The sequence below is a fragment of the Saccharomyces cerevisiae genome, chromosome VIII (assembly GCF_000146045.2).
Source record: "Saccharomyces cerevisiae S288C chromosome VIII, complete sequence".
In the NCBI taxonomy this organism is placed as follows: Eukaryota; Fungi; Ascomycota; class Saccharomycetes; order Saccharomycetales; family Saccharomycetaceae; genus Saccharomyces; species Saccharomyces cerevisiae.
In genome coordinates this window covers 105,882-117,381 of record NC_001140.6, presented here as the reverse complement: position 1 = coordinate 117,381, position 11,500 = coordinate 105,882, and the positions used below count along the sequence as shown (strand labels likewise).

Genomic DNA, 11,500 nt, shown 5'->3' with positions numbered 1-11,500 from the left:
AAGAATTTTCTTCGTGAGAATTGGCCCATTTCTCTGGTTCTTCTGAAGAGAGTTTTGCTGACCATCAATCAGCTTTACGAAAATTTACCGCCCAATTTCTTGCCAAAATGCCATCCATATTCCCATTCATTGGAATTCTTTCACTATTTTATCATTTCAATGTTCTTTGTAGCAACAGGCTCTTCTTTTTCACGCTTACTGTGATCATTTGTTATAAGTGCTGGTATTTTCTCTCTTCTGGAATTCCGTGCTATTGATATCACGACATGTGCGCTTCTCATGATTTTGCCGCCCAAGGCACATTTTGCCGTCTGTTTTTAACCTAATATTTATGTCGCGGGTATATTATCATATATTGCGTAAGAGGATGGTATTGCTGATGGGAAGTGGTCAACAAATTCAATAGGCACTGAAATGTAAGGGCTGACAATGTAATTGGATAAAGAAAGGCAACACATGAAAGGAAGAAAAAAAAAACGTTATTTATTATTATGTAAAACTATTGACCTCACCTTTGTGATTCACGCTGTCCTCGTGAAAAAACTTTTTTTGTTTTTGTAGACCTAATAAAAGAACCTTTTTTAACAATGTCCTAACAATAATTTCAACAGTTGCCAAACCTCAAATAGTGTTGGAATAAAAATCCACTATCGTCTATCAACTAATAGTTATATTATCAATATATTATCATATACGGTGTTAAGATGATGACATAAGTTATGAGAAGCTGTCATCGATGTTAGAGGAAGCTGAAGTGCAAGGATTGATAATGTAATAGGATAATGAAACATATAAAACGGAATGAGGAATAATCGTGATATTAGTAAATAGAAATATAGATTCCATTTTGAGGATTCCTATATCCTCGAGGAGAACTTCTAGTATATTCTGTATACCTAATATTATAGCCTTTATCAAAAATGGAATCCCAACAATTATCTCAACATTCACCCATTTCTCAAATAGTATGTTTTGGTGTTAAAGAAGAACATTGGAAACAAAGGAAAGGTAAGCATTAGCCCGGAAACAAAACAAGAGGAAGTAATATACACCTTTTTGGTTAACTTGTTCGTTCAGAAGAGCCCAAGTATGTAATTATTTTTTGCAAATCTTTCCTCAGTAACGATAACGACACGAAGGTAATATTTTAAAACATTTATCAACAAGTCACTAAATATAATCTGGGTCCTATCACTATTAGAGCTTCTATGGCCAAGTTGGTAAGGCGCCACACTAGTAATGTGGAGATCATCGGTTCAAATCCGATTGGAAGCATTTTTTGCATTGATTTCCCAATTCGTAGCTGATGATCACCCTCTGAAGCTATCGGACATTTTTTTTCTTTAATTTTTTCAGCGAGAGAGCTGGCAGTGAACGTACAAGAGCAAGCTCTCTAAAGAACTATTACTCTCCTCGTTCCCCTCTCATGTCTTTTAACAGATAAACAAGCAAAAGAAGGAACTATCATACTTAGAAAAACATGTCTTTCTTAGGTTTCGGTGGTGGTCAGCCTCAATTATCATCTCAACAAAAGATTCAAGCTGCGGAAGCTGAACTAGATTTGGTCACAGACATGTTCAATAAATTGGTTAATAACTGTTATAAAAAATGTATCAATACTTCTTATTCCGAGGGTGAGCTGAATAAGAATGAATCTTCGTGCCTAGACAGATGTGTGGCCAAATATTTTGAGACCAATGTTCAAGTCGGTGAAAACATGCAGAAAATGGGCCAATCATTTAACGCAGCCGGTAAGTTTTAGAAATGTGCATTAAAGCAGTAATGATAAGACGAAAATAAGAAAAGAAATCCATAAGCTGTTTTACTCGACTCAACGTTATAATTAGTATTATTGATTCATATCCTGTATATACAAGTAACATTATACTCTTTTCTGTACTTCATCTTTACCTTTTTATCTTACATGGCACATGTTGTTTGAAAACAAGATCATAGGTGGATAAAGCAAGCCGAATCTAAAAAAAAAAAAATGTCTCTATTGGAAAACTGAATGCATAACGATATTCCCTTTTCATGCAGATAACACTGACTAGTTTCAATTTGAAACGCATCTTCGTGTTATTTCACCGAAACGCACTCGGCTCAGCATGTTAAAAAGCACATCAATTTAGGGCTCTGCGCGTCCTTCTGCGTATTCTTCCTTGTAGAAATGCAATTAAATGGAGAGCAGAAATTTTTTTGTTACATATTGTTTTCCTTAAAGGGAAATATTAAAAAATAGTCTAAAATGAAGAGGATAGTAGAATTCCACCAATTTCTTTACGTTTTATATTATTCGTAATCTTTTGATCTGTTATTCATTTTTTCTTGTCACTCCGTTTCTAACATTTTTGACCATTTCTAAGACCAAACTGAGTAGAAGCTATTCATACTGTAAATTGGTATTTTAGCATCACATCAATAATCCAGAGGTGTATAAATTGATATATTAAGGTAGGAAATAATGGGGTGTACAGTGAGTACGCAAACAATAGGAGACGAAAGTGATCCTTTTCTACAGAACAAAAGAGCCAATGATGTCATCGAGCAATCGTTGCAGCTGGAGAAACAACGTGACAAGAATGAAATAAAACTGTTACTATTAGGTGCCGGTGAGTCAGGTAAATCAACGGTTTTAAAACAATTAAAATTATTACATCAAGGCGGTTTCTCCCATCAAGAAAGGTTACAGTATGCTCAAGTGATATGGGCAGATGCCATACAATCAATGAAAATTTTGATTATTCAGGCCAGAAAACTAGGTATTCAACTTGACTGTGATGATCCGATCAACAATAAAGATTTGTTTGCATGCAAGAGAATACTGCTAAAGGCTAAAGCTTTAGATTATATCAACGCCAGTGTTGCCGGTGGTTCTGATTTTCTAAATGATTATGTACTGAAGTACTCAGAAAGGTATGAAACTAGGAGGCGTGTTCAGAGTACCGGACGAGCAAAAGCTGCTTTCGATGAAGACGGAAATATTTCTAATGTCAAAAGTGACACTGACAGAGATGCTGAAACGGTGACGCAAAATGAGGATGCTGATAGAAACAACAGTAGTAGAATTAACCTACAGGATATTTGCAAGGACTTGAACCAAGAAGGCGATGACCAGATGTTTGTTAGAAAAACATCAAGGGAAATTCAAGGACAAAATAGACGAAATCTTATTCACGAAGACATTGCTAAGGCAATAAAGCAACTTTGGAATAACGACAAAGGTATAAAGCAGTGTTTTGCACGTTCTAATGAGTTTCAATTGGAGGGCTCAGCTGCATACTACTTTGATAACATTGAGAAATTTGCTAGTCCGAATTATGTCTGTACGGATGAAGACATTTTGAAGGGCCGTATAAAGACTACAGGCATTACAGAAACCGAATTTAACATCGGCTCGTCCAAATTCAAGGTTCTCGACGCTGGTGGGCAGCGTTCTGAACGTAAGAAGTGGATTCATTGTTTCGAAGGAATTACAGCAGTTTTATTTGTTTTAGCAATGAGTGAATACGACCAGATGTTGTTTGAGGATGAAAGAGTGAACAGAATGCATGAATCAATAATGCTATTTGACACGTTATTGAACTCTAAGTGGTTCAAAGATACACCGTTTATTTTGTTTTTAAATAAAATTGATTTGTTCGAGGAAAAGGTAAAAAGCATGCCCATAAGAAAGTACTTTCCTGATTACCAGGGACGTGTCGGCGATGCAGAAGCGGGTCTAAAATATTTTGAGAAGATATTTTTGAGCTTGAATAAGACAAACAAACCAATCTACGTGAAACGAACCTGCGCTACCGATACCCAAACTATGAAGTTCGTATTGAGTGCAGTCACCGATCTAATCATCCAGCAAAACCTTAAAAAAATTGGTATTATATGAAGGAACTGTATAATTAAAGTAGTGTTTAGATACGTAAATTCTGTTTCCGAAGATGCAAGAAGGAGCAGCAGCACCAGAAAAAATTACTATTTTTCTTCTCCATTAGAGTCTATGATGGAATGCCAAATGAAAAAGCCATTTTGTTCAACAGTTCTTGATCTCGTTAAATCGTTCCGGGTTTTCAATTGAAAAACAAGGGTAATAAAATCGCATGAGAAAAAAAAGGTCCAGACACTTTTTTAGAAGAAAAACTCTTGAAAACAATTGATTCTTCTACGTAAGGACAGGGTATTATCTCGAATTCTTCTCCCTGGTAAATACTCGGGATATATAGAACCTATTTTGCATCCTATTCTCACTTTTCTTTATTGTTGTTAATTTCTGGACATTGTTTCATTAATTGAATGAATGCCCTAAAATATTTCTCAAATCATTTAATAACTACAAAGAAACAAAAAAAAATCAATGTTGAGGTGACAAAGAATCAAGATCTACTAGGCCCTTCAAAGGAAGTTTCGAACAAATATACTAGCCACAGCGAAAATGATTGCGTTAGTGAGGTGGACCAACAGTACGACCACTCCTCAAGCCACTTAAAAGAATCTGATCAAAATCAAGAGCGCAAAAATTCTGTTCCTAAAAAACCAAAAGCTTTACGTTCCATCCTAATAGAGAAAATAGCGTCAATTTTGTGGGCACTACTACTTTTTCTTCCGTATTATCTGATAATCAAGCCCTTGATGTCTTTATGGTTTGTTTTTACCTTCCCACTAAGTGTCATCGAGCGTCGTGTAAAACACACCGATAAGAGAAACAGGGGTTCAAATGCTAGTGAGAATGAGCTGCCTGTCAGTTCAAGCAATATTAACGATTCTAGCGAGAAAACAAATCCTAAAAATTGCAATCTAAATACGATTCCCGAGGCAGTTGAGGATGACTTAAATGCCAGTGATGAGATAATTCTACAAAGGGATAATGTTAAAGGCTCATTACTTAGAGCTCAATCTGTCAAATCAAGGCCAAGAAGTTATTCCAAATCAGAACTATCACTTTCTAATCATTCAAGTTCTAATACCGTATTTGGTACAAAACGAATGGGAAGGTTCTTATTTCCAAAGAAGCTGATACCTAAATCCGTGCTTAACACACAAAAGAAAAAGAAACTGGTTATAGATCTCGATGAGACCTTAATTCACTCGGCTTCTCGAAGTACAACGCATAGTAATTCTTCTCAGGGTCACTTGGTGGAAGTGAAGTTTGGATTGAGCGGAATTCGTACACTATACTTTATTCACAAGAGGCCTTACTGTGATTTATTTTTGACAAAAGTTAGCAAATGGTACGACCTTATCATTTTTACAGCATCCATGAAAGAATACGCTGATCCTGTGATAGATTGGTTAGAAAGCTCCTTCCCATCCAGTTTTTCAAAAAGATATTACCGTTCTGATTGCGTTCTAAGGGATGGTGTTGGATACATTAAAGATTTGAGCATTGTCAAGGACTCCGAAGAAAACGGGAAAGGCAGCTCCTCTTCTTTGGATGATGTCATTATTATAGATAACAGCCCGGTAAGTTACGCAATGAATGTAGATAACGCTATTCAAGTAGAAGGATGGATAAGTGATCCAACTGATACGGACTTACTGAACCTGTTACCTTTCTTGGAGGCTATGAGGTATTCAACAGATGTCAGGAATATACTGGCATTGAAACATGGAGAGAAGGCATTCAACATAAACTGACAATTGTTATTGTGTCCTTCCAAAAAAGATGAGAATTTTAGGTGATAAATCGCCTATCCATTGCTGCTCATTTAATGGAAAGGTTATTGCATTCAGGGAAAAAAGTAACGGGAGAAAAAAGAGAAAAGACCTCTTTTTTGTTTTCTACATACGAGCATATTAATTATTTAGCAGGAAGATATACTTGATCTAAACAGTATATATATATATATATATATATATAGGTTGGGAATTAATCTTGAAATTTTTTTAGTCTTACGTTATCTTCAGCAGTGACACGCTAAATGCCCGTATCTTACTTTACATTTTGCTGTCAGGTTTTTTGATTTCTTTTTCATATTTTATGCAGTAGCGAAAAGAGACAAGACTATGAAAAAATTTTCTAGCGTTAGTAAAGTATTAATACTGCAATTAGTTAGGATAGCAGAACGAACAAATGGCAAATAATACGTGGAAGTTAATTGCTACTACAGCTCTTATATCGGTGTTTTCAACCCAACTTGCCAAAAGTGTATGGAAAGAATACAAACTTTCATGTGCGGCTAATAAGAATAAAACCGTATCGCGACCTCGTCAATATGATGACCACTTATTTAGGGAACAATTGGCTCGTAACTATGCATTTCTTGGCGAAGAAGGTATGAGGAAGATCAAAGAACAGTATATAGTTATAGTCGGAGCTGGAGAAGTGGGATCGTGGGTATGCACAATGTTAATTCGTTCAGGCTGTCAGAAAATTATGATTATAGATCCAGAAAACATATCTATCGACTCTTTGAATACCCACTGTTGCGCAGTTTTATCAGATATTGGAAAGCCCAAAGTTCAATGCTTGAAAGAACACTTGTCTAAAATTGCTCCTTGGTCTGAAATAAAAGCAAGGGCCAAGGCCTGGACTAAAGAAAACTCACACGATTTAATTTTTGCAGACGGTGAGTCCCCAACTTTTATCGTGGATTGTCTAGATAATCTAGAATCTAAGGTAGACCTATTAGAGTACGCCCATCACAATAAAATAGATGTTATTTCTTCCATGGGTGTTGCCACGAAATCAGATCCTACCCGTGTGAGTATAAATGACATATCCATGACAGAATTTGACCCTATATCTCGTTGTGTAAGAAGAAAATTGAGGAAGAGGGGTATCGCCACGGGGATTTCCGTTGTTTTTAGTAATGAAATGCTCGATCCACGCCGAGACGACATACTCTCTCCTATAGATTGCGAACATCGTGCAATCAATGCTGTCAGAGATGAGGCTCTCAGACATTTACCGGAATTAGGGACCATGCCTGGTATTTTTGGTTTGAGTATTGCGACATGGATTTTAACCAAAGTGTCAGGCTATCCAATGAAAGAAAATGAGGTCAAAAATAGGTTAAAGTTTTATGACAGCATCCTAGAGACTTTCCAAAAGCAGATGGCGCGGTTGAATGAAAATAAGGAGCGATCGTCATTGCTTGGATTAGAAGAGGTCGGTTATATAGTTGAAGAAATGTTTAGAGGCAAGTCTCCTATTAGCGGATACTCTACGAAACTAGCTCTAACAAAATGGGAAGCTAACAAAGAAATCTCCTTAACCAATGTTGTTCTGATGACGAAAGAAGAGCAAGAAATTCACGAAAAAAGGATTTTGCTGGATGGTGAGAAACTGACAGCTGTATACTCTGAAGAAGTTCTCGATTTTATTGAGAGGCTTTTTAAAGAGGAGGAGTACTATTCTTAGCAATGGGAGATCAAAAATACAACATATTGAATATAGATTTATTAATACTATTTACATCATAGTGTAATGCAGTGTACTTCCTATAGAACCCGAATAGACGGTTTCATTGCGATATGCAAATAAAACAAAATGCGATGCATAATTAAATGCCAAAATTCCATTTCATTCTTTCATAGACGAAAAAACTACATGCAACCATAGGTGTTACTTTAATATAACCTATGCTTAGACCAACAAAAAATCCACGTACTCCACGTTCTTTAAATATTATGTGAGCAATTTCAGATATCGATTGAAATTTATGATCATACATAGTTTTTGGTGACAGTGCACTTACTTGGAGCCTTCTCCTAATAATTTCAAATGGATATGCTGCCGTTTGGGAGGCCATACCAGCTAGACCACCAGAGATCAATTCAGCCCACGTACGCAAAGGCCTTCTCTGCTTTTTCTGTACTCTTTCCAATTCATCATCTTCTGAAAGTTCTAATACTGAATAAGGGGCAAAGAAAGGACTCTTCAGCACATCATGAAGTAAATCGTGAGCAAAAAAGGAAACACCTGCATATGGTATCATGCCAAGTACAGTTGGAACATAACCCCTATAAAAATTACACCAATGACAAAACCAGTTAGGAATATAATCATTTTTGATTAGCGTGGCTGAAGCTGGTTCCTTATATATTTTCTTGATTATTCTTCCTAGCTTTACTCTCTTATGTTCTGTTTCATATGCTAACCTAACCCTCACGAGATCTAACGGATATGTTATGAAAACACTGCATAATCCTGCCAGTGAACCACTCACCAACCTTCTCCAATGTGACTCAAATTCTTTTGAGGGAATCAAGGTATTCCTAATCTGTTCATAAGCAACAAATTTGACAGCAGCATATGGAAAAATCCTTAAAAGGGTTGCTGAATGGCCTTGAAAAAACCCCCTTACCCCATCATTGATCCATATATGCTTGGCTGCCTCTACTAATCCTATTAGTGAGCCTGTGTACTTTGTGTAGTGCGGATTTGATGTTTGAAATAAAATTTTTATTCTATCTAAGGGTGCGATTAGTGTTTTCGCACATGAACCTGATATACCTCCAGCTAATCCCGATCGTACAATATAATCGAATGAATTTCTATCAAACGAGGTTTTTTGTGTAGTATTCTTGTTTATATGCTTATAGCTGTCGTTAGAATCTGGGCTATCTCGCGTCATACTTAAGAACTGTGTTTATTTTAGCAGTTACCTCGAGAAATTTCACTGGTGCTTTCACGAGCAAACTATTTTGTTACTCTGGCTGTTATGTCCTTCTTAAAGGATTTAACGAGTTCTAAAACGGCAAAGTTTTCAAGTGCTTGGATTTACACTATTTGAGGTTATTTTAAGAGATGATCTTTCAAGGGTTTTAAATATTAATTATAATATTATTTGGTCTTTTCTTCCGGCGGGTTGAAAGTTCCAGCTGCGGGAGGAAGGTAAAGTACTCCATTTGAAAAAATAGAAATTACAAGAAACGGCGTTAGCATTGGCGTATGCCTAAATCATCAAAATGGCGAATGAAATAGGTTTCCCTGAAAACATAGAGATGTGCTGCCCAATTACAAAGCTCAAAAGATACATAAAAAGAGGAAAAACAAACCTGTAGTTAACTTTTCCCTACTCTTTGATAACTGATGTTTTAGTAAATATTCTGAAAATAGAGGGGTAAATATTTAAAAATGTTGTATGGATCAATTACTTTTTATACCTTTTATGATCCAGTTTAAAAATATGTATAGATAATCGAGAATATGCAAAAATAAAAAAAAATACAAATGTGTTTTGCATTAATTCCTCTTCCAAAATGATAGAAAAGAACGTAAAACAAATAAATAAAATCACTCAGCCGGTTGGATGTTTTGGCTTCAATTAGGTTTATCTTCTGGTGGAGTATGATCTTCCAATGTAGGTCCTAACAACGGAATCTTTTTGTATAGCGTATCTTGAAACTTAGGCCATCCTTCTGTGAATACAAATAGCCCAAGCATGCTAGCACCACCCCATAACATTAAATTCGGAGCATAAGCTGTTAAACTTCTTAAAGAAAGTCTACCGAAATGTAGACCAGTTTTTGAAGACAGATGAGAAGTGTACTGTATTATAAATGTTAGTATACTAATTCGGTTCTAGCTCACATAATATGATAGGATACTTACCGCCATTGAGGTTAGTTTTAAGTCTTATGGATTGTATTTATCGATATATTATTCGACTTGCGCTTTTGCTGTGAAGATTATTCCAGAAGATATCTATAACAAATTATGCATTCAAACTGTTATGTGATATATCCCGTCCCCTTGATAAATGGTATGGTTTTTTGATGCGGAAACAACGGGTTGAACCATATTTAGTTTTAATTGGATCAAAATCACGTGACAAAATACTACTTTGCAATAGTAATACGCACTTGAAAACTATGTAAATATAAGTATATATTCAAAGTGCGACAGCGTTATATCGCATAGCATTCTTCAGTCATTAGAGGTAGTGGTGAAGATTGAGGACAGTTTCGCGGCTCGTAACGTTAGCAAAAACTACCCATAACTAGGTGCATATTACACTGATATTAAATTACAGAGTGAGAAATCGTACTAGTATAATTAAAATAGAATGAGAAGCCTAATTCTTTTGGATTCCATGCTTTTTATAAGCCGGAATAGAAAATTTTTCAGTGAATGTCTGTCCTGGTAAAATCGGGGCAGTTTCCAAAATGCTCCTGATCTGTTCTTCATGCTTGTCGGTCCCTTCAGGGATGTGCTTGTAAATATAATAATCTAAATCCTCACCTGGCTCTGCCCTTCTAAATAGTTTTGAATGAAATTCAACGCCGTCTTCGGCCCTCTTTTTGGCCAGCTCTCTTTGGCGGTTTTCTATCTGAAACTTTTCTTCTGTAGCTACTTCATGGTCACGTACAGCCAGCGCATCCGTAACCTTCTTCCAAAGCCTTCTCGATTCGTATTCTCCCTGTTCCTCCAATGGGCGGACTTTAGGAGCTAGAGGAAAATGCTGATGAGTATCGAAGAGAACAGTCTTTTTAGAGCTTTTTTCCCTCAAATCTTTGATATACATAATATCATTCCACTTACCACTAATTTGGTAGTATTCCTTACCATCGTAATCCTTAATTGTACCTTCAATTGCATCATAGGTACCAGAAATAAAGCCCTTTGTTTTGAACTCAATATCCACTTGATACTTAGGACCCATAATGACCATGTGATCTCCCAATTCAATCCTCATCTTGCCAAACAGAATTCCCCTTGCGTAAACATTTGGTTGCGATAGAGTATATTTCTCTGGTTTACCATTTGCATCCTTGATATCAAGGAATTGCAATACAGTTAACCCCTCCATCATTGCAGCACTTGAGTTTCCTAAAAATTTCGATTTTGGCACAACAACTCCATCAACTCTAATATTCGATTCTGGAATCATGTAAAAATACGCAGATTCAGGAGGATGGTGACTCGTTTGTTCTGCAATGTAAAAGGCTTGTTGCTTGTTAGGCAAATCCCAATAAGCTGTAAAGTGTTCTCCAAGAATGGGATTTAGGGGCTTCTTCACAGCCCTGGGCCCAATGTGCCAACCTGCTAGGTACCATGCTACCACTTTAACGAACCTTTGCAGCCCGTCTTTATTGGAGTGTGCTTCTAAAAGAACATCTGGGAATTGTAATTGATTAGTGATTCTCTCCAACATCGATTTTTTTTCCAGAATAAATGTCGGAAGTGTGATTCTAGATAAATCACAACCTGGCTTCAGCTGGGAAATAATATTTAATAGAATACTTTGCCCAGATTCATCATTCTCATCGATATCATCCGTGTCTGCTCCGCTTGGTTTGGAATTTGCAGCATTGGATGCAATGCCGTTAATTGAGCTATGAGAACTGTTTGTTAAAGAAGGTATATTCTTTAGTTTATTGAGAGCCATTCTTTGTTTCTAATTTACTGGTTAGTTTCCTATTTCTAAATGAAAGAAGGAGGAATCTTTCCATTTTGAATATATCACATCCCTTCTTTGTTGACGATTTCAGAAAATATACTTTCATCCTTTAGAATTCTGGATTTGCGAGTGACCTCGGAAAAATTAGTACGCACGAGCGA

The 11,500-nt window shown here is 36.3% G+C and overlaps 7 protein-coding genes and 1 non-coding gene across 8 annotated transcripts, besides 3 other annotated features; 5 read left to right on the top strand and 3 right to left on the bottom strand.

The window, feature by feature from the left end:
* Positions 1-320: 320 nt before the first annotated feature.
* Positions 321-619: a long terminal repeat (Ty1 LTR).
* Positions 620-629: 10 nt separating this feature from the next.
* Positions 630-961: a long terminal repeat (Ty1 LTR).
* Positions 961-1,203: an origin of replication (ARS806; Putative replication origin; identified in multiple array studies, not yet confirmed by plasmid-based assay).
* YNCH0003C lies at positions 1,203-1,275 on the top strand. Its single transcript has one exon. It is a non-coding gene; the product is annotated as a tRNA-Thr (tRNA).
* A 205-nt stretch (positions 1,276-1,480) lies between these two features.
* Positions 1,481-1,762, top strand: TIM10 (protein transporter TIM10; the record flags this gene model as incomplete). Its single annotated transcript, NM_001181427.1, has 1 exon — positions 1,481-1,762. One exon carries the CDS (start codon positions 1,481-1,483, stop codon positions 1,760-1,762), a length of 282 nt encoding a protein of 93 aa, NP_011869.1.
* Positions 1,763-2,464: 702 nt separating this feature from the next.
* On the top strand, positions 2,465-3,883 carry GPA1 (guanine nucleotide-binding protein subunit alpha; the record flags this gene model as incomplete). The annotated part of the gene is made up of 1 exon (NM_001179135.1): positions 2,465-3,883. One exon carries the CDS (start codon positions 2,465-2,467, stop codon positions 3,881-3,883), a length of 1,419 nt encoding a protein of 472 aa, NP_011868.1.
* Positions 3,884-4,287: 404 nt separating this feature from the next.
* NEM1 (Nem1-Spo7 phosphatase catalytic subunit NEM1) lies at positions 4,288-5,628 on the top strand (the record flags this gene model as incomplete). Its single annotated transcript, NM_001179134.1, has 1 exon — positions 4,288-5,628. The coding sequence occupies one exon, from the start codon at positions 4,288-4,290 to the stop codon at positions 5,626-5,628; it is 1,341 nt and encodes a 446-aa protein (NP_011867.1).
* A 436-nt stretch (positions 5,629-6,064) lies between these two features.
* On the top strand, positions 6,065-7,354 carry TCD1 (tRNA threonylcarbamoyladenosine dehydratase; the record flags this gene model as incomplete). Its single annotated transcript, NM_001179133.1, has 1 exon — positions 6,065-7,354. One exon carries the CDS (start codon positions 6,065-6,067, stop codon positions 7,352-7,354), a length of 1,290 nt encoding a protein of 429 aa, NP_011866.1.
* Positions 7,355-7,496: 142 nt separating this feature from the next.
* LEU5 (coenzyme A transporter) lies at positions 7,497-8,570 on the bottom strand (the record flags this gene model as incomplete). The annotated part of the gene is made up of 1 exon (NM_001179132.1): positions 7,497-8,570. The coding sequence occupies one exon, from the start codon at positions 8,568-8,570 to the stop codon at positions 7,497-7,499; it is 1,074 nt and encodes a 357-aa protein (NP_011865.1).
* A 689-nt stretch (positions 8,571-9,259) lies between these two features.
* QCR10 (ubiquinol--cytochrome-c reductase subunit 10) lies at positions 9,260-9,556 on the bottom strand (the record flags this gene model as incomplete). The annotated part of the gene is made up of 2 exons (NM_001181426.1): positions 9,260-9,487; positions 9,551-9,556. The coding sequence occupies 2 exons, from the start codon at positions 9,554-9,556 to the stop codon at positions 9,260-9,262; spliced, it is 234 nt and encodes a 77-aa protein (NP_011864.1).
* Positions 9,557-10,013: 457 nt separating this feature from the next.
* On the bottom strand, positions 10,014-11,327 carry OSH7 (oxysterol-binding protein related protein OSH7; the record flags this gene model as incomplete). Its single annotated transcript, NM_001179131.1, has 1 exon — positions 10,014-11,327. One exon carries the CDS (start codon positions 11,325-11,327, stop codon positions 10,014-10,016), a length of 1,314 nt encoding a protein of 437 aa, NP_011863.1.
* Positions 11,328-11,500: the final 173 nt, after the last annotated feature.